General features: G+C 43.1%; 1 protein-coding gene across 1 annotated transcript in view; it reads left to right on the plus strand.

The window, feature by feature from the left end:
• The window catches only part of LOC146834868 (FRAS1-related extracellular matrix protein 1-like), a 991,143-nt gene that overhangs the window by 146,831 nt on the left and 821,041 nt on the right, over window positions 1-23,271 (plus strand). Inside the window, exons 6-8 of the mRNA XM_085602468.1 lie at window positions 11,802-12,125; window positions 12,273-12,381; window positions 21,174-21,305. Coding sequence (XP_085458594.1) covers window positions 11,802-12,125; window positions 12,273-12,381; window positions 21,174-21,305 — 565 coding nt within the window. The remainder of the gene's footprint in view (window positions 1-11,801; window positions 12,126-12,272; window positions 12,382-21,173; window positions 21,306-23,271) is intronic.

A 23,271-nucleotide genomic window follows, 5' to 3' on the forward strand; every position in this document is an offset into this window, starting at 1 on the left:
GTATATGTATGAATGCTGCTGTGCAGATGATTCTGGAGGCAGCCACTGTTGAGCTCCAGTGAAGTTATCAACCAAATGTTGATGCTGTGGTGAAGTGGAGAAGGCAGTTGGGAGATGGCGCTTGAAATGATAGGAACTGAAGTTAAAGCAGAGCAGGCAGGGGTCAGATACCACCATATATCTCAAGTAACTGAGGTGCAAACCTTTGAACAGATATCCCCCGAGGTAACTTAGAATTTTTGAGTTAAATGCAACCACTCATGGGTTACCTCAAGAGAGGCCAGAGGTCCTTAAATCCTAAAGAGTGTATTGGTGATACAGGAAACTCCCTTACTCACGAAACAGAGCTGTGGATGACAGGAAGACCCTAACCAGGATATTTCATGTGAAGCACAAGAACTCACAAAAAAGGGCCGCATTAAGGCAAGTGAGTTATTTAGTAAACTGCTGAGATAATAGAATTAAATTGGCAGATTTGACAGAGTAATATGTAAGAATCCTATAAGTGAAAGAAATGGGGTAGTTAGGAAAAATCCTTGAAGTATAGTGCACAGTTGTAAGGACAACACACTCATAATGGAAAAAAGTGTAATGAGATGGAGTTTTTATTGATCAAAAATGTATTACCAAGATCCTAGTGAAGTCTTCTTTATGAAATGCAGTCTTGATGGCTCAGTCACAACATGAGAAAAGAGAATAGTATGCTCGCTATTAGTTTGGGCTAAAGCTGAAAGTATTGCCCTACACACAGCGGTGGCTGGAATGGAACGGGGGTGGCAAGACGGGGTGGGTGAAAGAAAAAAAAAATAACACTTACCTCCTCTGCAGAGCTGCCGTCTCTTCTCCGTTGTCTCTCCTCCCGGAACCAGGAAGCACACAGGCTTCCCTAAGCCAATCACGATGCTGCTGTCCCCAGCATGACAGCAGCATCGTGATTAGTCTCAGCGCCGTGGTTTGGTGCTCAGGCAGGGACTGGGAGCCTGTGCATGTTCTCCACCCAGGCTGTGCAATACAACGAGGTGGAGAACATGCTATGTGCACATGGCTGTTTGGCCGGCCCAAGATGGCAAAACTGTCATGCGCACTTAAGTGCATCAACCACTCCTCCCCCTGCTGGCTGTAACGACAGCCAAGTCCCCGCCCCGCCCTGCCCCAAAACTGGCTTCTACATGGAAAAATAGAATGATAATAAAATTGTTTTTCCTTTTTTACACTGCTTTAAAGCTGTGGGGCGATGCTCCTCCACCTTAGCGAATGAGCCGCCGCTGCCTACACAAAGAAGACACCCTCGGCCTACGTAAAATTCCCATTGCTGCTAACTGGGATGCTATGCTGCATGATTTTCATAATGAACTGCCAGCAGAGTCTGACCACATGGGAATTGTGGTGCTGGCAATGGCGGGAGATCAGGAGACCCGATAGTCCCCCCACATAACCGACACAAGAAAGATTGAATCCGGAATTAGGTGCTAACCTCATATAACCAACAAGACATAATGAACGAGTGGTCTCCAGTTTGTATAACAGTGGTGGTTCCTCCGTTAAGGTGGAGGAGCATAGCCCCACTGCTCATAGAGCAGTGAAAAGGGGAAAAATAAAACAATAATAACCAGGTTTTTTTCGTTTTATTTTTGTTTGCCCTAACAAACCGGTGGCTTAGGGTGGGAGTAGGAGTGGACTGTGCACACTAAGTGCGCATGACTGCTTGGCCGGCCGTTTTGGTCGGCCAAGCAGTCATGCGGACTTTGCATATTTCCCACCAGGCTGTAATGGACAACCTAGTGGGGAATATGCATAGGCTCCCTGTCCCTATCTGAACACCGATCCACGGCACTCAGCATTGTGATTGGCTCTGGGGAGCTTGTGTGCTGGGTGCTTACTGCAGCTTCTTCCGGACTGGAGTCAGGAAGAGCAGAGAAGCGGAGGAGAGATGCGGCCGTTGGAAAATGTAAGTGGTTTAAAAAATAAATATTTTTAACCCCCCCCGCCCCCTACCAGCCACCACTGATGTATAACACCTTTACATTCATTGAATAGGAGGGCCAGCATTACTTTAGTTCGGCCAAGTTATTACTGTTATTTTTTCCTTGTCCTATTACTTTTCCCTCCCGCCTCCTTGTGTATACAGGATTAACCAGGAACAACACATTGCTAATATTACGCATGGACTGCCCTCAGTGCTCTGTCCACAAGGGTCCGATGCCCACTCTCAACTAATGGCGTACTCCACCTGTCAACCTTCCACACACTGCCCCATACCAGACTCTCATCACCTATGTAGTTAAACGTATAATTAGTTTTGCATTGTGCTGGGGGAGATTATGTAGATGCATGAAATGTGGAAGCATGTTGAGCAATTGGCAATATAATTAACTTTGTATTGTCGTTTCCTAACACCTGCAACAGGTTACATTTGTACCAAGAAAAGAGGCAAAACAAATCAATAAAACAGATATAAAAATAATTAGAAAAGTGAATTTTAGAGATGTGGTGCCAGGACAAAGGTTAACATAAGTATATAAGTTCTTGTTATTTAATACGCCTAGAGCCCACTGGAGTTCTGTGTCCTCAACAGTATAAGCCTGGTTAAAATAAAGTAAATTATGTATTTAACCAATATTATGCACCTTACGCTCTAGCCATGATTTCTTTGCCCAACCTACTAGCAGTGAACTAAAAGGTAAAACGTACCAGAATTCCAGGTTTGGCAAAGTGGAAGCACTGGAAATGTTATGAACGATTATTATATGCATTTATTTAGATTTTTTTTGTTTTCTTTGGAAAGTGCTCTATCAGTATCACTCATAATGGAAGAGGAAAAACAGTTATTGTGGTTAAAGTCATATTTAACGAGTTTTCTAAAGATAAACAGATTGTATTCTGCAAAGAATTCTAAATGAGGGATCTTTCTGCCTGAAAGGATCTTCTTCCTCGTTTAGTAAGCCTGAATTATTGGAGATTGCACTTCTTTTTGGTATTCAGATACACGTTCAGACTTCTCCAGGGTGCATACAATAATTGCATTCTGTATTCTCTGTAGGTGCGCATGCTCTTTTTCGACAGACCCAAGTAATCTGAGTTGCCGCGATTCAATCTAGATTGAATATATGCTTTGGCAACTATTACCCTATGTAAGTAGGATAAAAGAGGGAAAATTCTCCACGGGGTTGTCAGGTGGAAAAAAACTGATTTAGTGACTGCAGAAATATGGGCTTTCATGGTGGGTCCAGAATTGTGTTTAGAATTCAGTCTGGTTGGACTGGTTTAGGCAATCACCCAGCGATGGTGGTCAGATCAAACTATCCCACTCACAGGGTTGTTGGGAACAGTGAAATTTGGGATTTTGGTGGGTTAGGCTTCAATATGTTTTGGTCATTCGCATTCAAATTGCCTTTAGAGCTAGAGGACGATACGAAGAGGAGTCTTTAGTGTCATAATGCAGATTACAAATAGTTTGAATGTCATCTGCATAAATGCATTTCTAACCTGATACTTCTGAATCAGTTGGGTTAAAGGAGGCAAGCGGAGATTAAAGAGAGAAATTATTGACCAAGATGTCCCTGGGTGTGGAGTGGGGTAAATGGGTCTAACTTCTTTATACAGCTGCACAGGTGCGGTTATGAATGGGCTGATCAATCTCAGAACCTTTCACAATCCACTGAGGGACAAGGCAAGGCTGTCCGCTTTCACCAATGTTCTTTGCCTTGGCAATTGAGCCAATGGGCAGTATTCTGAGGTGGGAGGGGCAGGGCAAGGGCATCTGTCTACGAGACAAGGATCACCTCGTGTCACTGTATGCGGACAATTTGCTACTGTATTCGAGAGAGGCCTAATCGGGGATCTCATGGAGTGTGACCATACTGGAAGACATTGGGTTAATGTTGAGGTTGTGTACTAACTGGAGGAAGACCTGCACCTTCCCCATGTCAGAGGGACTGGCGGGAGCCCATGGAGGCAGTTCAACACCTGTGGTTCATTGGGAACCCAGTTCCTTTAGTTATTTGGGAGTCAGAGTCTATCACTCCAACATAGATACTTGGGAGGGTAACCTGGGAGGTGCCCTGCGGACCTTAAGCGGATACGTGGCATTCTGGCAGATGCTGCGGCTGCCCTTTTTGGCCAGACAGGCCCTGACGAAGATGACCATTCCTCTGCGTGTCCTTTACTATTTTTCAAAATGTACCACTGTGGATTCTACATAGCTGGTTTCAGTCCCGGGACACTTTGCTCAGTTAACTGCTATGGGACGGTTTAATTAAATCAGGTCTCTCTACTCATCCTGCAGTGGCCAGCGCAGGAGCGAGGAATCGGAGTCTCGAACTACAAACTGTATTATTTTGCAGCACATCTTCAGTGGCTGGCCAGATGGATTGAAGGTTCTTGTCTGGCTGATGTGAGGGAGTTCGGGGAAGAACACAGAGAAGGTGTATTGCCTGCCTTGCTGCTGGGAACAACACTCTATCCAGTGTGGAAACCAAAACTCCTAAATATATCCCTTCAATGCTGGCAGGATACTGTTAATTGGTTAGCGAGATGTAAGCTGTACACACCGGCATTGCCCCAGTAGAGTTGCCCAAATCCAGGTGAGGCTTTTTCACTTCCCAATGAATGTGGTAGTTGATGATGGCAGAGTTGATGACACTTGGGGGCATATGTATCAAACGATTTTTTAATTGCAAACGCTGCGATTCACAAAATTAGAGCGTTTGCGATTAAAAAATCGCTAATCGGGATGTATGAGCCAATATCCCATCGCAAAATTAAGGAATTGCTAATTTAGCGATTTCTTAATTTTGCGTAAGCATTTAAGAAATCGCAAATTGCGATTTCTTAAATGATATGTAAAAAGCACCCAAGTTGTGTGAAGTATCCTTAAGAAATCGCAAATTACCACCAACTTCTAGTTGGTGGTAATTTGCGATTTCCTTTCAAAATGCACTTTTTTGAATTTTACAAAGTGCCACGTGGCGCTCATACATGCCCTTAGGGCATGTATGTGCGCCATATGCACACACATGCTCATTTCAGGGGTGCATCAGGGTGTCATCATGACACCCTTGCACCTTTGAAATTATTCTCAAATTGCGATTAGCAAATTGCGAATCGCTATTTGAGAATTACTTCCCATTCATTCCTATGGGTCTCCTGGCCCATAGAAATGAATGGGCAGGTATTCCTTAATTGCGATTTCGCATTTTGCTAATCGCAATTAAGGAATTTTAAGAAATCGCAAAAATTTTGCAATTTTTTAAATACATCCCGTTTTGCAATTCTCAAATAGCGATTCTTTAAAAATCGCTATTTGAGAATCGCAAATGGTGATGTTGATACATATGCCCCTAGGTGATTGCTATGCAGAGGGAACTTTTCGAAGCTTCGAGAGTTTGACCAGAGAAAGGCACCTGTCGGGCACCAAATTCCTGGTCTGTAGAGAACTGATATTGACAGTGCAACAACAGATCGGTCTTAACCAGGAACCCCCTGCGCATGACCGACTGCCGGTCATGCAGACTTTTTGGTGGTGGTCGACATCTAATTTTTTGGCCATGTAAAACAATGACACCAGACCCATGGACAGCTTTCAATGGTTATGTGCCAGGGTGAGACCCTTATAGGCTGACAGTTCCTGGTAGAAGAGGGAAGCTTTGAACATAAATACACTCTCTCTAGGAACACCCATTTCAAATTACATAGTTTATCTATTTGCAGAACACGTATTAGACCACTCACAAACTGAACATTATGATGAGCGCCTCTAACCTGAGTTGCCCTCGATGTGTGGAGGTTGATGTGGACTTTCACATACTTATTCTGGCACTGCACAGTGATCACTAGATCTTGGACCAAGGTTACAGTAGAGCTGGAGAGAACTCCACTTTGTGGAGATTTGCCTATTGAACCTGTACAACAGAAGGACATCTTGCAATATGGGCAAGAGGTTTCAGGATCTGGCTGTGGGTGTAGCCTGTAGGTACATTGCACTACGTTGGAAGACTCAGGACGGCCTGCTGCATAGTCGCTGGAATAAAGAGGAAAACTGGGCACTGGCAGAGGGAGCTGTTCTGCCATTAGAGTAGCAAAAGGGTATTCTCGGGAAGCCCCTGGCAGAGCAATAGATTGAGGAAGTGTAAAGCTTCACTGGAGCGGAGTTACCTGTTATGTTATGTTATGTTAAAAGAAATTTGTAACGCGCACTATCACCATAGGTTTCTTGGCGCTCAAATGACCAGTAGCGTGATTCAGGAGAGAGGGTTAATCATATGCAGAACGAAAAAGCAGAGTTTTTAAAAGTCTGCGAAAGGAATCATACTGAGGACAGAGGCGGAGTGAAAGTGGCAGGGAGTTCCAGGTAGAGGAAGCCTGGACTGAGAAACTCAAGCCACCGTGCTTCTTCCTTATAAATTTGGGGACCTCAAGGAGATTGAGAGAAGCTGAGCGAAGGGCCCTAGAGGGAGTATAGCGAATCAGGCACGAGGAGATGAACGCAGGGGCTGCATTCGAGAGGGCCTTGAAGGTGGAACATGCCAGTTTGTAGATGCAACGCTTAGAGATGGGGAGCCAATGCAGACTGAAGAGGAGGGGAGTAACATGCTGATATTTGGGCTGGTGGAAGATCAGGCGGGCAGCTTGATTCTGGACCAGCTGAAGTCGATGAAGGAGACCGGCTGGGATACCAGCATACAGCGTATTGGCATAGTCAAGCCTTGAGGTGATAAGTGCAATAACAACTTGGGTCAAAGCATCTTTGGTAAGAAACCTGCTGATCTTACGGATCCGCCTGAGATGGAAAAAACAGGCTGAGGTGACCGAGTTGATTTGCGGTTTCATTGAAAGATCTTCTGAAATGATCACCCCGAGGCTTTTGACTGAGCGCACGGGAGTCGGTGCGGTCCCCAGGGATGTTGGCCAATAGGTGGAATTCCATGGGTGGTTAGGGCCACCTACCAAGACAAGCTCGGTCTTGGTAGGGTTCAGTTTTAAGTGGCTGTGATACATCCACTCTGCAATAGTCAGCATAGTAGTCTGAAAATTAACACGGGAGGAGGGAAGAGGGTCAATAGGAAAAATTAACTGGAGGTCGTCCGCATAATTAAAGATTGTGGCTGGGGAGTTTCGGAGGGAGGCTAATAAGGGTTGGAGATACAAATTAAAAAGAAGCGGGGATAGTGCCGAGCCCTGTGGGACTCCGCAAGGGAGGGAAACAAAAGGCGCAGACAAAGTGGAGAGATGGACGGACTGTGATCGCTGATGGAGAAAAGATCTGAGCCAGTCGAGGACCACTCCCTGGATGCCGGCATTGTGGACACGGTCGATCAGGATGGTATGATCGACCGTGTCGAACGCCGCTGAGAGATCTAGTAGGACAAGGGCCTGAGATATATTATTGTCAGCGCCCTTCCTGAGGGTGTCCAGGACTGCTACTGTGACCGCCTCGGTGGAATGGAGGGGTCTGAATCCCGCTTGTTGAGGATCCAAATAAGAGGAATTCTCTATAAAAGAGCTCAAACAGCGGGTAACATAGGTCTCCAGAATTTTTCCTAAGTAAGGGAGAAGAGAAATCGGTCTATAATTGCTAAGTATAGTGGGGTCAGCGTTAGACTTCTTCAAGATGGGTAGGATGGCGGCTTGCTTGAAAGAGAGAGGGACCTCCCCCTTTGCAAGAGAGTTGTTTAATAAAGCAAGGGGGGGGGCCCGGACAAGCAAGAAAGGCCTCTCTCAAAATCTGCGGGGGGCAGCAATCGTTAGGGGAACCTGACTTAACTTTGAGAAGGAGTGAGGTGAATTCCTGAAGGGAGATAGGTGGAAATTCCGACAAGATACTGATGTTTCTGGGAGGAAGAGGGGGGGGGACAGGAGATGCCGGGTTAGGGATATTGTTCCTAATGGTAGTTATTTTCTCTATGAAGTAAGAGTTTAGTGCGTTACAAAGGGTTTGGGTCGGCTGGGGCTGAGGGGTAACCCTGTCCGGCAAGGAAAGCTCATTTACTATCGAGAAGATGTCTTTCGAGTTGTTGTTAGAGTCCAAGATTAATTGGGAGAAGTATGCCGTCTTGGCTGTTAAGATCGCTTGTTTATAGGTTTTTAGAGCCCCAATATAGACAAGTTTTAACTGTGGGTCATAGTGGTGACGCCAACGGCGTTCAGCTTGCCGCAAGGCAAGTTTATCTGCTTTGAGTTGGTCCGTGAACCATCGTTGCGCGTCATGGGGGCGCTTAGTTTTGATCTTGTTTAGAGCGGCTACTTTGTCACTAGCCTGACGTATCCATTCTTCAAGATTAGCTGCCTGAGCCTCAAGAGAGGTCAGAGATATGGGAGCAGAAGAGGCGAGGATGTCATGGAATTCGGTCAGGTTAGCTCTTTTCCAGTTACGGGCCATGAGATTCTTGATGCGGGGGGGAGGACACGGGATGTGCAGATGAAGATAGAAAGAGATAAAATAGTGGTCCGACCAGGGGCAAGGGAAGACTAAAGGGGATGAGATATCAAGATCCGATGTCCAGACTTGGTCAAGGATATGACCCTTTAAATGAGTGGGGGTGTGGATGTGCTGAGAAAGATTCATGCCTTTCAAAAGGTCAGAAAACTCGACCGATAATTGACTTTCATGGGCATCTGAAGGCCAGTAATTAAAGTCGCCAATCACCACAAGGTTAGCGTGGTCTATTGCTAGTTGGGCAATGGAGTCGCTGAAGAGTTTGGGGAAAAGAGGCATATAGTCAGGGGGTCGATATACAAGAACACAAATGAAAGACGATTTAGGGGAAATGAATTTCAGTGCCAGGAGATCTGATTTGGGGATAGAAGTTGCCGTAACCTCGGAGAAGGTGTGTGTCGAGCGGATGATGGCCGCCACTCCACCACCAGTCTTCCCCGCAGGCCGGTTAGTGTGTATAATATAGTATCCCAAAGGGATTGCTGCAAGAATATCCGGAGCTGAATCTTCAGTGATCCAGGTTTCTGCTAAAAGAAGGATATCTATGGTGCTTTGATGCAGTAGTTGGAAAATCTCAAGCTGATGGCAAATGAGGGAACGGGTATTGAGATAGTAGATCAGCAAAGAGGCAGAGATCTGCGGTGGCAAAGGGGAAGGGTCATACACAGAGTCCGGTGCCGAGAGGTCAGAGGGAATGTATATGCCACATGCTTGGGCCGCTCTGACAGCACGGGCAGGAATGGGACCTGAGGATTTAAGTCTCATAAGCTCGGTGGAGGAATAAGAATAGAATTGGGCATTACGGCAAGGCCCTGGGCCAGGTCGGCCGCGGACGGGCGCAGACGGGCATGACTTGTGCGCGACTTCGGCGCGAAGTCGGCGCTCCCGCTGCGCTCGTCCGCTGCGCTTCCTCCAGATGGCCATTAAGTACCTGATGCGAGGGAGCACTAGACCGCTAACCTGCAAAGATGGCGTGCAGGGCGGAAGTGGTGTCGCGAGCAGGGAGTAGGATTCCTCGAGCTGACCCTCCGCACAAACGGCACAAAGCCGGGACGGAACGGGGTCACGAGGGAGTGCAAACAGGTAAGTAACAGAAGTGCAATACAATGTTTACCTGCCCAATAAGGGGCCACTGGTGGGCTTGGGTACTGGTCTTGTGTCACAGTATTTAGAGATCCTACAATAGAAGCACATCTTCCCCCTTCACAGCTTATATACATGCATTTGGCAATGATTGTACTGGATGCCTGTCACTGTAATTTCGGCCTAATTCCAAGTGCATGCATGCCCCTAACCTAAGCCCATTACTGGGATTGTTTGTTAGTTTAACACTGTTAACACACACAAGACTCCTAATGAACCCTTAGGGCATAGGCTTATTCCAATACTGTCAGGAGTTCTCTAAGCAATTGGATGTAAATGTACATACCGTTGTATGGTTTATAATGTGTTAAAAGACAAAACTCAATAAAAACAACTGCAAAAACAAAAGAAAGTAAAAAATTATTTATCACGGTGGAATATACCACACAGAACAGGTTTCGATGACTAATGAAAAGAACACAATTCAACCATTTGGAGTCCACCAGAGAAGATGAGAGTAACGTTAAATAGTGGCCACCTATGGTAAGAAAACAGATGGTAAAGTAGAAATGAATAGTTAGAAGTCGCGAAGGTGCCAGAGAGATGCAAAGGAATTTGTGTTCCTGCCTCGCCTTAATCCACTATTATATAAACATGGAGCCTTATTTACAAGATTTTGCCATAGGGCAGCACTGCAGGCCTTCCTGCTGCGCTGCCCTACGGCAAAAGAACGGGCAAGAATGTGCAGTATCTATCAGATATGGCACAGTCCTGTCCTTTTCCCCTGTGCCGGTGCACAATGGGCTGCCTTGCACCAACGCAGGCACCTTTGCGCCATGGTGCAAGGGTGCCTGCGTTTTTAGGAATGATTGTTTTTATGCGGGAAGGTTTCCCTTTTTGGTTTTGGTCAACATCTAATTTTTTGATTATATAAAACAATGGTGACCATGGCCTTGAAAAACCTGCAAAGTTGGGAATGTACAACAGAAGGCCATCTTGCAAGATGGGCGAGAGGTTATAGGATCTGGACGTGGGAGTAGCCCATATTGAAAATACACTACATTGGAAGACTCCGGACGGCCCGCTGCATAGTCGCTGGAAAAAAGAGGAAAACTGGGCACTGGCAGCTGTTCTGTGATTTGAGGAGTAAAAGCATATCCGTAGGAAGCCCCTGCAGAGCAATAGATTGAGGTAGTGGAAAGCTTCACTGAAGCGGAGCTACCTACCCAATAACTGGCCACAGCGGGGTCTTGGGTTCTGGTCTTGTGTCTCAGTATTTAATGATCCCTATGATAGAAGCACATCTTCCCCTTCACAAGATGCTTTTTCCTCTTTCTATGAGTGCTGCAGAATGCAGCAGACATAGAAAAAGTAAAAACAAGGAGAAATAAAGGTAGTTCTCCTTATTGAGCCTTCCTTACACCTCCACTGGGGAGGCGTACGTTTTTGGCGCTGCCTCAGAGTTCCGATTCTTCGTAATATCAGGGGCAGAGTCAAAAAACCCATGGGTGTTGTTGGGAACGCCCACAGCAACACCCATTGCACGCCCCTTTAACGCAGAAAACTGCATTAAAGCTAATTATATTTATAAGGCGCATTAAGCCATCAAGTGGCTTAGTGCTGCCTGGTAAATATGGCGCAGTCCCCTGCATCACCGGAGTGTCACGTAAATTGATGCTCCTGTGGCACAGCCTCATTGTAAATGAGGCCCATCATCTACAACAGTTGTAAGAAGTAAACAGCTGCATTGGTTGCAGTAGTTTGCCCAAAAATGGGATGGGAAATGACAGCCATCTCCAGTAGCTTGGGGATATAGAGCAATAGTGAGATAGGCATGTCATTAGCCAGTGGATTCAAGTCATGTTTTTTTGTTGTTTTTTTTTTTATGAAAGAATGCACACATGTCAGTTTAGATCTTTCAGGAATTACCCCTGTACGAAGGGACTGTTTATCAAGGGAAATGTACAGCATTCTGAATTTTCTATATTTTCTACTCTCTCCTTTGAGCTTACATGTAATGAGTTAGATAATACTGGGTACAATAATGTATAACGAGGATCTAATTCTGCATTTGAACACCTGTTTATATAAATCTCTGAATACATAATGCAAATCTGTATGAGTGTAGCTATAATTTAAGCATACCTTAGATTTCAACACTATGATAACACTTTTAACCTGCTTAGGGATATGTCTACATGACGTATGTTGTGGAGCAGGATTTCAGTTCTGAGAATGTTGTAGTTCACTCACCACTAACATTGTCACTGTTTGCTCTTTGTAGACTGAAAATGTCTGGATTCCAGTGGAGATAAGAGGGGCTGTTCCAAATACAATGCCTCGTGCTGCCTTCATGTCCATGTTTATCCTTGAGATTGATCAGTTTATCCTCACTCCACTCTCAACAGCCGCTATTGATGCAGAAGACGATGAAACACCAAAAGACAGATTAGTTTTCAACATCACCAAGCCCCCACCAGAGGGCTATATCACCCACCTAGATGACCACACCAAAGCCATAACCTCTTTTACTTGGCAGGACTTGTATGAAATGAACATTGCATACCAGCCCCCTAATGTCACCCACACAGAGAGACAGAACTATGAGGTGAGGTGGCATTTCATGTCTATAGGCACATCTCTCATATTTTAACAGTCATTTGTTAATAAATATACAGTAACTCACTTTGTATAGTTGAATCATGCTACATTAATACATTATTGTAAACTGTTCTTTATTGAATGTCTTCACCAGGTCGAATTTGAAGCAATTGATGGGCATTTTAATAGCAGTTCTCCTATTATGGTCCATTTCTCACTCAGAACAGCAGAGACAAATGCTCCCAGAGTTTCATGGAATATGGGCAAGTAGAAATACTTCGATCTATTCATGATAGTATGGTTTTGAAAAGATTGGCAGGAGGAAGTAGCTTGTTTTTAAACACTTCATTCATCATATTTGATATCAATGAAGAAATTAAATGCCTTCTGTGAATACCAAAATGGTAGTAAGTTTAGGATTTTGTCTTAAGTTAGTTCAGTGAATCGGGCCCGATGTCTACCACTGAACTATCATAACAGGGTGTTTCACAGATCTAATGGAGGACATATGAGTACTATTTACTAAGAGGTTTGTCGGTTGCTCAATGTATTATTTTTGTATTTCCTGCATTGTGACACTTTTGGGTAAGGGTTACATGTTTAATCAAGAAACAAATGTACATGATAAACATCCATATATGCGATACATAATGTGTACCCATTTAGGTGTTCTGGTGACATTGAAGGACGAGTGGCTTGTCAAAATCACCAGAACCCCGAGATGGCAATGTAGGACCATATAAAACATTACCAATTATGTTTTTTTGAGCATTAGAAGTTTATTTTGGTGCAGTACTCTTTAAGAAGTTGTTTTTCCAAAAAGAGAAATTCATATTAGAAGCAAAAAAGTGAAATACTGGACTATACTGTTATCAATGGTAAACAGTAGAAACATCGTTTAATTTTATATATAGAGCTTTGTAACAACATGTTTTGCTTTGTTAAAAACATTCAATTAGATGGAAATAGAGATTTAGGAAGATGTTGCCTGCAAAGTGCAGCTAACCATGGACCTGGCAATTAGAATGTTCACGTTTAGCTTCGCTTTCATGAAGAATGTTCTGATTATCCAAAGTGAAATGGTAACACCCCCTTGAAATAGTTTGGGTCTGTTATTATTTAAATCTTGTTTTATGCTTAAAGACTATTTAGTTGAAGGAAAGGACATTTAATGCCATTATTTGTAGCCAGCCAATCAGAGCGACTGCTCTCATGGGTTTCGCGGGAGTCTCTCACACCTGCGAGATGGACGACGGGGAAAAAAGGCCCTCACAGACAATCATATCACTCCATTATTTGAAGTTGCATGCCTGCGGGAATCTTGTGAGACTCTTGTGCACCTAACCACTCAGATATGTATACATATTTAACCTTAATTTCTACTGAACAGATTTACGCCAACTCACAAAAAGAGTAAAGATCAAGCTTTCTGCCAAATTTGGTGTAATTCCATTAACCTCTTTTGGCTGTAACACTTTCTCAAATTCCCTATGGAAACTGTGTGTGTTTTGGGAACCAACCCCTTCCCCTCTTTTTATTAGCCCCTGCTTGATGATCACCCCAAAACTTTCCTGGAAAGAGATGAGGTCGATAAACTTTTAATTTTTTAACGTTTTGTGAAGATTTGTTAAACAGGACTAAAGTTAATATAGCTAAACAAGTTGGCAGCTGTCAATCCGATTGCTTGGCAATGCCCAGATAACTATACATTTTGAACCTTAAGTTATATATATATTTGTTTTATAATATATTCAGGAATTGTAATAATATTACATTTAAAAAAACATAGAAATTCCCTGAGAAAAACAGAAACGTTATAGTTAGGTGAAAATGTCAGTTAAAACAAACCTTTTTAAATAAACAAAACCACTGAAATTCACCATTTATATTTATCTCAACTAACTATAACTTGTGCCCTAAAGTAAATATAACTGCCCACCTGCAGCACCGAGGCTTCCTTCAATATTAGGGACTGCAGGGGGAGCTCCAGGGCCCTTGTAGCCCCTTCCGAATCCCAGGTCTGCATCACAATGGGTGCTGGTGGGCGTCTATTTCATGCTTTCCTCCCGTCCGGGCGGAGGCAGCATTTTTCACTGATCATGCCCAGGCGGGAGCAAATTTGTGTTCTCCTGGCAGTTTAGTATGGGCAGGGAATAGATTTGTATTCCCTACCCACACTCACCCTGGCAGGGAACAGAGCCGTGTCCTAGGGGATGGCTTCCCTGGACACTGCGATTGATCTCTGTTGATGTGGTCTCCAGAGCCAATCCTTGGGAAGCGGAGCCACATGCACGCCCGCCCCTCCCCAAACAAATACACTAGCCCCAGGGGATAGGGTCCCCGGGGCCTTGTCATAGCTTGGGACAGTGGTCACATGCCCCTCCTAGTTTTAAAAATAGCTTAGGGAGGGAAGCCAAGTGCCCCCACCTAGTTTTAAAAATATTGGACCTGGGGTATGAGGTCCCTAGGGCGTCTTTGAGGCTAGGAGAGGAGCCTCACACCTCCCTTCCCATTGTGAAAATAGTAGCCCCAGTTGATGGGACGCTCATAAAGGCCTCATAAAAAATAAAAATAAAGTAATACAATCAAAAGTCCACTTTCTCCTGGCCTAACCCAGGGGTTTAAAAAAAAGGCAGGAGACTGCCATTTTTTGAGATTTTTTAATAACCTGTGCCATGAATGAACAGACCCTCTCTGGCGCCAATTTTAAAAAATACATGTGTTTTTGGCCCCCGGGTATCCCTTTGCAACGCCCCACCAGGCTTTGGGATCTTACAATGTTTTGGGATTTTTAAAAACTTTTTTGCAGGACAGTGCTCCCTTGAGTTCTGAAATGGCTGCTGCTGCATATTTATTAGTGTGATGGCAGCCAATCAAATCTTATCTCAGGATCTGTTCGCTCCATGTCATGAAATAGACAACGTTTTTGAGCCTTAATTTGATTTTGCTTGTTTCCAGTCCAGGAAGGACCTGGCTTGGCAGTTCGGGCTGGACTGTTCCCATGAGGAACAAGGTCAAGACTGATTTGCATATGTCTGGGTTCAAACTGGAATGGCATGGTGAGAAAAAAACGATGGATTTAGGCCCAGATCTCTGTACTGGGGTGAATGTATGACATTGTTCTGCATTCTGTCCATCAACTGTTGTTTTTTTAATTTGATTTACAGCAAATCACAAAGAGCATGCTCTGTAGACCGAATTCTAGCTTTCTGCCAAAATTTGTTGTCATTCCATTAATCAGTTTTTGTTGTATCGCTGTTAAATTTTAATATGGAAAAATGAATGAAGAAAACGTGTTTTGGGCCCCCCCTTTTTCTAGGCCCCGCTTGATGGGTCACACCAAAAAAATACAAATTTAAACCAAAAAGTATCCATTTAATTTTCATTTCTAGTTGAGTGAGCTAACTATAATTAGTAACCCTGCCATGCACTCTCTATGACGTCACATATTACATCACTCATGACATGTTCAATGACAACACTGATGACATCCCAAATTACATATATATATATATATATATATATCTATATATTATCTACTGGCGGTCGCCAGTAGATAGTTATAGTTAGGACCGTGTTTCCATAGGAAATCCGCAACATTCTATTTGAAATAACTTTGGCGCCGGTTGACGAATCCTCGCGAAATTTTCAAAATAGGTGGGGCAAAAAGGGGGGTCCCAAAACACGTTTTCCCCATGCAATTTTCCATAGGGACCTTTAGTCCAAGGTACAGCCCGAACGGCTGAACAGACTTACTTGAAATTTGGCAAAGAGGTAGTCCTCAGCTCAGGGATGTGCCTTTTGCATATATGGAGTCAATCTGTTCAGTAGAGCCTGAGAAAATTGCAGTTAAAAGCACATACATATCTATAGCCGCGCACCGTGCGCGCACCGTGCGCGCACCGTGCGAGTACCGTGCGAGCACCCTAACGTGTGCAAGCGTAATTCTGATTGGTGGTTTCATGTCAGTCAACGTTCGAATCGGTCGAAATCAGGAAGTGTCGGCCGCCATTTTGTTTGTTGTTAGTGCGAGAGTGAAAAAGGAAGGTGGCGAACGTGAAAAGGGGGCAGGGTAGAGAGTTCCTGACCCCCTAGCCTTTGTCAGGGGGTCCCTGAAGGACCCCGAAGGGTGAAAAAAACATTTTAGTATTTTTTCAAAAAATCGCGGGGTGCGCGCACTGTGCGAGCACCATGCGAGCACCGTGCAAAACCTTAAAAAAATATATATATATATAAAAAATATAATAAAACATACATAACTTAGCATTTAAAAAGCCGTACAAATTCACTTAAAAAACCATAGGTTTCACACATGTTATAGTTAGCTGGACATTTCACTCGTAAAAAACCATTGAAATTCCCCCGTTATAGTTAGTTCAGATAACTATAACTCGCGCGGCCGCCACTCTATCACAAGGATGATGTCATCAGTGATGTCATGAGTGATGCAACTGACCATGTCATGAGTGATGTAATATGTGACGTCATCAGCAGTGGATTGCGGTCGCGCGAGTTATAGTTATCTGAACTAACTATAACGGGGGAATTTCAATGGTTTTATACAAGTGAAATGTCCAGCTAACTATAACATGTGTGAAACCTATGGTTTTTTAAGTGAATATATATATATATATATATATATATATATATATATATATACATATATATATATATATATATATAGATATATATATTGTCCACCAAAATGCCCAAAAGCATTGGGAGAGCACTCTCGCCGTTCAGCATTGGAATGCAGCTCGCCTTTCAACTCCAAATTAACATATGATGCCAACGCGTTTCAAGGCCTCTTCTTCATGGGCTGCTGGTAAAAGACACATCACAGGTTCACATCAATTCCGATATTATTTATTTCAATTTCAAGCCCTCAGTGGGCGTTGCCAAGTACAGACATCTAAAGTGCATGATGGGACATATAGTCCCTGATATGAGCAACAGTAAATGTCCTATAGTAAGTTGATGCGCATTTAACTAATTAAGCTTTTTCAAGTCCTTAGTAGAATTTTGGAGTATTGAAAAACGAGCTAATTATGCATGCAGAGCGCTGCCCTGTCACGGTTCCGAACAGTTCAAATCCACAGCCTCACTAGTAATGATGGCACTCTTCTCCACGGCTGGGCTACCGTGTTAATTTATTGTTCATCAAAATGCCCAAAAGCATTGGGAGAGCACTCCCAGCACTCTTGCCGTTCAGCATAGGAATTCAGCTCGCCTTTCAATTCCAAATTAACATACGATGCCAACGCGTTTCAAGGTTCAAGGCCTCTTCTTCACGGGCTGCTGGTAAAAGACGCATCAAAGGCTCACATCATTTCCGGTATCATTTATTTAAATTTCAAGCCCTAAGTGGGCGTTGCCAAGTGCAGACATCTAAAGTGCATGATGGGACATATAGTCCCTGATGTGAGCAACAGTAAATGTCCTTTAGAAAGTTGATGCGCGATGCCTAGAATCTTTTCCCGTTGGGCACATCCAGTTGCCTACCGCCCTTCTTTCCCCTGACCTCACTAGCTCCTCCCATTGCTTATCCATTCCGAGCGGGCAACTCCAGTGTACAGAATCTCTTCTCGCTGGACACATGCAGTCTCCACCGGCCCTACTTTCCCCCGACTTCACTAGCTCTCTACCGCTCCAGAATCCCGGGGACCGTGCCACCCAATCCTATCCACACACCTCACTGGAAGGCCACCTTAGCGAGATAGCACTCTGCCTACAACAACTTAAGGCAGAGGTCCACAGTCTACTACATATCAGTAAGGCCTTGTCTGCAAACTCCAGTCCAAGCTGCACCACCACGAAAAATCACCATCCCCGCTCGCTCCCTGATCGCGGGCGTTCCGGGCTTCCTCCCCCCTGACCTTGTAATGCTGACGGAAACCTGGCTTAATGACTCAGCTATCCCCTTCCTGGACCTCTTAATACCTCCCAACTATGATATCATTAGGTTGGACAGAATCTTAGGGCAAGGTGGAGGCATTGCATGTTTACATCGGAGCAATCTTACAGTGAAGGTACTACAGACTGACCTTCTGCCGTCCTGTGAATACCTATGCATTGAAGTGACTGGGGGCAACAATCACTCCTGCAAACTGCACACATTTTACCACCCCCCTCGCGACAACCTTCCCTTCACAGAACAGATCATGGACATTATTTCAGCCAACGTAGACTTCCACGGCTCCCAAATCTTCCTGGGAGATTTCAACCTCCATTGGAATGATGTAAACGATGTGGTGGTCAATAGCCTTAAATCCTTCCTTCTTGACCTCAACCTAATCCAAATCTGTGACAGCCCCACGCATATCAAAGGAGCTACCTTAGGTAAGCCCAACTCCATCCTCCTGGATTCTATCCTCCTGTGTGATTGGACAGATCACTATTGCATCACCACCTTCCATATCCTGGATTTGGTAAGAACAAGTACAGCCCAGCCCAAGAACCCAAAACAGTTGAAAAGATGCCTACGGAACATCAACCTGCATGATCTGACTGATCTCTGTGATAACATCCTGACTCCAGCACCGAACATGTTGGATGTCCACGACCTTACTGCCCATTATAATCACGCAATGCTGAATGTACTAGACTCGGTCGCTCCACTACTGCTCAAAAGAATCTCCTCTAAACCCTCCAAACCATGGTTTACCGATAGTCTTAATTCAGAAAGAAGAAACCTAAGACTTGCTGAAAGGCTGTGGCGGTCCAATCTATCCTTTGAGCATCTCTACCACCTAAGATCCCTGAGATGCACCTATAATAAGCACATCAGATGCTCGAAGGCCACCTTTTTCAGAACTCAGACCAAGCAAAAAACCGTCCCAAAAACTGTTCGAACTCATCAAGTCCCAAGCCAATAGTCATCCGAACTCCGCATCACTGGGTCAAGGGACATTGTCCAACTGCGAAGAATTCACAAATTTCTTCACAGATAAGACCAGTAAGATTGAACCTGAACTACGATCAGCCTGTAACCACCTGTCGATCAGTCCACTAACCCCCCTATGCCCACCTGGTAGAGATTTCATTGGCCCGGCGCAACCGCACCTCCCCAAAAACAATGCCTCCTGGAGTCTCTTCCAAACCTTGGATGAATGCGCTATACGCAAAACGCTGTCGACTCTGAAACCTTCCAACCACAACAATGACCCACTGCCATCGAACCTTTTCCTGGAAGTTAGATCCTCCCTACTAACATTGTGGACTACGATAGTCAATGCATCACTGCGGCAAGGTGCTATTCCAGATTGCCTAAAAATGGGTCAAGTCACTCCGATTTTAAAGAAACCTACCGCGGATCCCTTGTACCTTCATAACTTCCGCCCAATCTCCAACATCCCCACCTTAGCAAAACTCCTGAAGAAATGTGTGCTTGCCCAACTCTGCAACCATATCCACAATTTCCAACTCCTGGACCAATGCCAATCTGGTTTCTGCTCGGGCCATAGCACAGAGTCGGCCCTAACGCACATTGTCAATGACGCGTTAAGAATGCTGGACCACAATGAGTCGTGCCTATTGATCCTTCTTGACCTTTCGTCATTTGACACTGTCAAACATGATACTCTAATTGACCTCCTGCAACACAGGATGGGGTTGTCTGGGCCTGTGCTTAATTGGTTCTCTTTGTTCCTCCTGAATAGATCCCAATGCTTCAAGATGAACCAATCCCTGTCTCATCCTGCACCGGTTTTGCTGGGGGTTCCCCAAGGTTCAGCACTCTCTCCCACGCTCCTTAACTTGTTCATGGAGCCTCTAACAGAAATGCTGAAATCATCCAGCATTCACTGTCACATGTATGTGGACGATACTCAATTATACCTGAAGATCGCCTCCCCTGAGGACATTCAGTCCTTCAACTCAGTCCTACTGGAAACACAAAGCTGGCTGACATGTAACAACCTGAAACTAAATGCTCTTTAAACAGAATTCCTCCTTATCTCACCTCATAAGCAATCACCGGACATTGAACAATGGTTGAATCAGCTTACAGATCTTAACTGCAGACCTCACCTCGTGGACTCGGCATCCTCGCTTGGTATCATACTAGACAAGAGTCTGAACATGCAAAAACACATCAGTTCCCTTACCAAAGGAGCAAACTTCCAACTCTGCATCCTTAGGAAGCTCAAACCCTATATCCCTGCTCATGACCTAAAGGTTGCAGTGCAAGCATTGGTGATCGCAAAGCTGGAGTATGGCAGTGCTACGCTGTGTGGCCTGCCCAGAGTGAAAATGGCTCCCCTTAGGGTAACCTTCAATGCTGTGGCCAGGCTCGGGCACAAAAAAATTCAACCACATCTCTACGGACCTGCTAGTTCTGAAATGGCTCCCTTATGAAGCTCGGATACAGCTGAAAATTGCATGCATGACACACAAAGCCATCCACCTCAAGACCCCGATATACCTCGCTCAGAAACTGGAGCTCTCATGTGGTTCAAGAGCCTCCAGAAGTGCCAGCACCCTCTTATGCAAACCACAAAAATTCAAGAAATAAAAGACCTATAATTGAACATTTTCAGGTATGGCACCAAGGATCTGAAGGTCTCTTTCCCCCGAAGTCAGGGTGATCCCCTCCTCTGTCCTCTTCAAATCAGAAGTTAAAGAGCTCTTGATGCAGAAATATCAGCCTCAGTCTTCCTTCCCCACTTGACTCCTGGGCCATTCAATGCTGTTTTGTGTCCTAGGGGCTAGGCCCTTGAGATGGTTGGACATTCTAAGTCTATGTACTTGTCGATATGTGGATTATGTGTGTTTGCATGTACTCGTCCTACTGCACAATCTGTAAAGTGCTCTGATACTCTCGGTGGTCATGTTCGCACTATACAAAACTTTCTAAATAAATACAAAAAATATATATGTATCGGACACATGCAAATAGAGGTTAATTTAAATTTGAAAAATAGTATCCTAGAACTAATTGTGTACATACAAGCTGCCGAGCATTACACGATCTGCTCTGCTTAGCTCACAAATGTCACTGTTGGACTTAAATGCCTACAACATGTTTCCTAACATAGTCATGTTCCTTATTTTATAGGTTTGGATCTTTTGGAAGGTCAATCGCGTCCGATCACTTGGGAATCTTTTCAGATTGTAGATAATGATAACCTTGATGCTGTACGTCTGATAACAGTTGAAGGATTGCAGCATGGACAGCTCACAGTGAGAGGTATTTGATTCCTTTATACTTACCATAATATCAGCAAGGCAACTTCAGGAGACATAAATTCCAACTCCCTTCCACACAACCATAGAGGGAATTCAGACTAGCCAAACAAAACCCTCTGATTTGAAATGGTAGAAAAGGGGATACAGGGGAGAGAAAATCTATACAACATGGTACCATCCGAAAATAACAATATTGAATAACCAGTGTTTGGCATTCTAGACTTTGTAACTCACCTGGACAACGCGCATACAGGTCAAGAATGACATGCAACTATTTTGTTTAGAAACATTGTAGGGCAAACATTTTGGCCAATATTTTCAGAATGTAATACATATCAGGGAGATCAACATTGTGAACCCTGTTCATGAGCAAATGTGAAGGGTTAACAATATAATTATATGTAACACACATACATACACATACGTGTGTGTATGGGGAAAGGATAAGTGTGTATGTGTGTGTGTGTGCATCTGTGCGTATATACATTACATAGTAGAAATCACCACTGTGCAGGTATGGTTCAGAACATAAGAGGTCACCCATTAAACCCAAAGAATCTGAGTACTAGAGATTATAGCTAGACCAAAAGGCTTCCAAATGTATATGTTATGAGCTCCCGGTCTAGGTTAGGAGTATTGTAAATCTTGTCATCAGTAGACGGTCTAAGGCACTCAGCCCGAAGCAGATTATGGGACTCCTTGTCCAAGAACTTTCAAACCTAAAGCTTTAAATATTTGGTAACATAGTCTATTGGCCACCACTTCACACTGCAGGATGTTTTATCATGGTGGGGTTAAACATCTTTCCCCAATTCTAAGTCATCATCCAGACTTCCCAGCTATCCTTTGGGTCAAACCCATACTAAGGTAAGTAATGTCGATTTTAAAAATATCGAAGTGTTTAATATCATTTGCAAAAATATAGTTGTTTTAAAATATCGTTTTTTATTATTGTATTTTTAATATATATGTTAAATTTTTAGTAGTTATAAAAAAAAATGTATTTTAATTTTGCGCTTTTTAGTTCCATAGCGGGTTGTGGGTTTATAGGGAAATAGGGTGGGAATTAATTTAATTATATTAAATTTGTTACATTCTTTTTTTATTTGAATTTTGCACTTTTAGCTCTGTAGCAGGTTGTGGGTTTATAGGGGAATAGGGTGGGAAGTAATTTAATTATATCACATTTATTGATTCATTTTTATATATTCATATTTCTTTAATTGATATTTTATTGTATCAAATGTCTAAAGTAATTTATTATTAATTAATTATTGGTTGTTAATTAATTTTAATTAATTGTAAATTAATTATGGTAGTTGTGTAATTAATTTTAGGTGTGTTTTGTAGTGTTTAAAGGTGCAAAGGGTGGGAGGTAATTTATCTTTAATTGAATTAATAATTGGTTGTTAATTGTAATTAATTAATTTGTAAAGGGTGGGAAGTAATTTGTGTATAATTAATATATAGTTGTTAATTAATAGATAATTATTATGGGCAATTTTTAAAAAACATTTGTTATATTTACTTTTAAAAGGGGTAAAGGGTGGGTATTAAATACATTTTAATTATTAGTTGTTAATAGTAATTGTTTTTAATTTTAAAATAAGTTTTAATTGTGTTCTATTATTTTATAGTTTAATTTGGGTTTGTGTTGTGGAAATTATAGTGTTAAAGTGTGTGTAGTAAATACATTTGTATAGTTTATTTTATTACTGATAATATTTAATTGATTATTAATTATATTAAGTATGTAAATACATTTAACTAAAACATTTGAAGTGTTTTGTTATTGGTGTGGTGTTGTAGATTAGGAAATAAAAGAAATATATTTATTTTGTAATTAATTGTTTTGTTTGTAAATATTTTTAGTTTAGAAGAAATATTTATTTGTGTGTGTATTTATATTATTATATATAGTATTTGTAAGTTTTTGTTATATGTAATTAATATTATAATATGTGTTC

The sequence above is a fragment of the Triturus cristatus genome, chromosome 4_2 (assembly GCF_964204655.1).
Source record: "Triturus cristatus chromosome 4_2, aTriCri1.1, whole genome shotgun sequence".
NCBI classification, from domain to species: domain Eukaryota; kingdom Metazoa; phylum Chordata; class Amphibia; order Caudata; family Salamandridae; genus Triturus; species Triturus cristatus.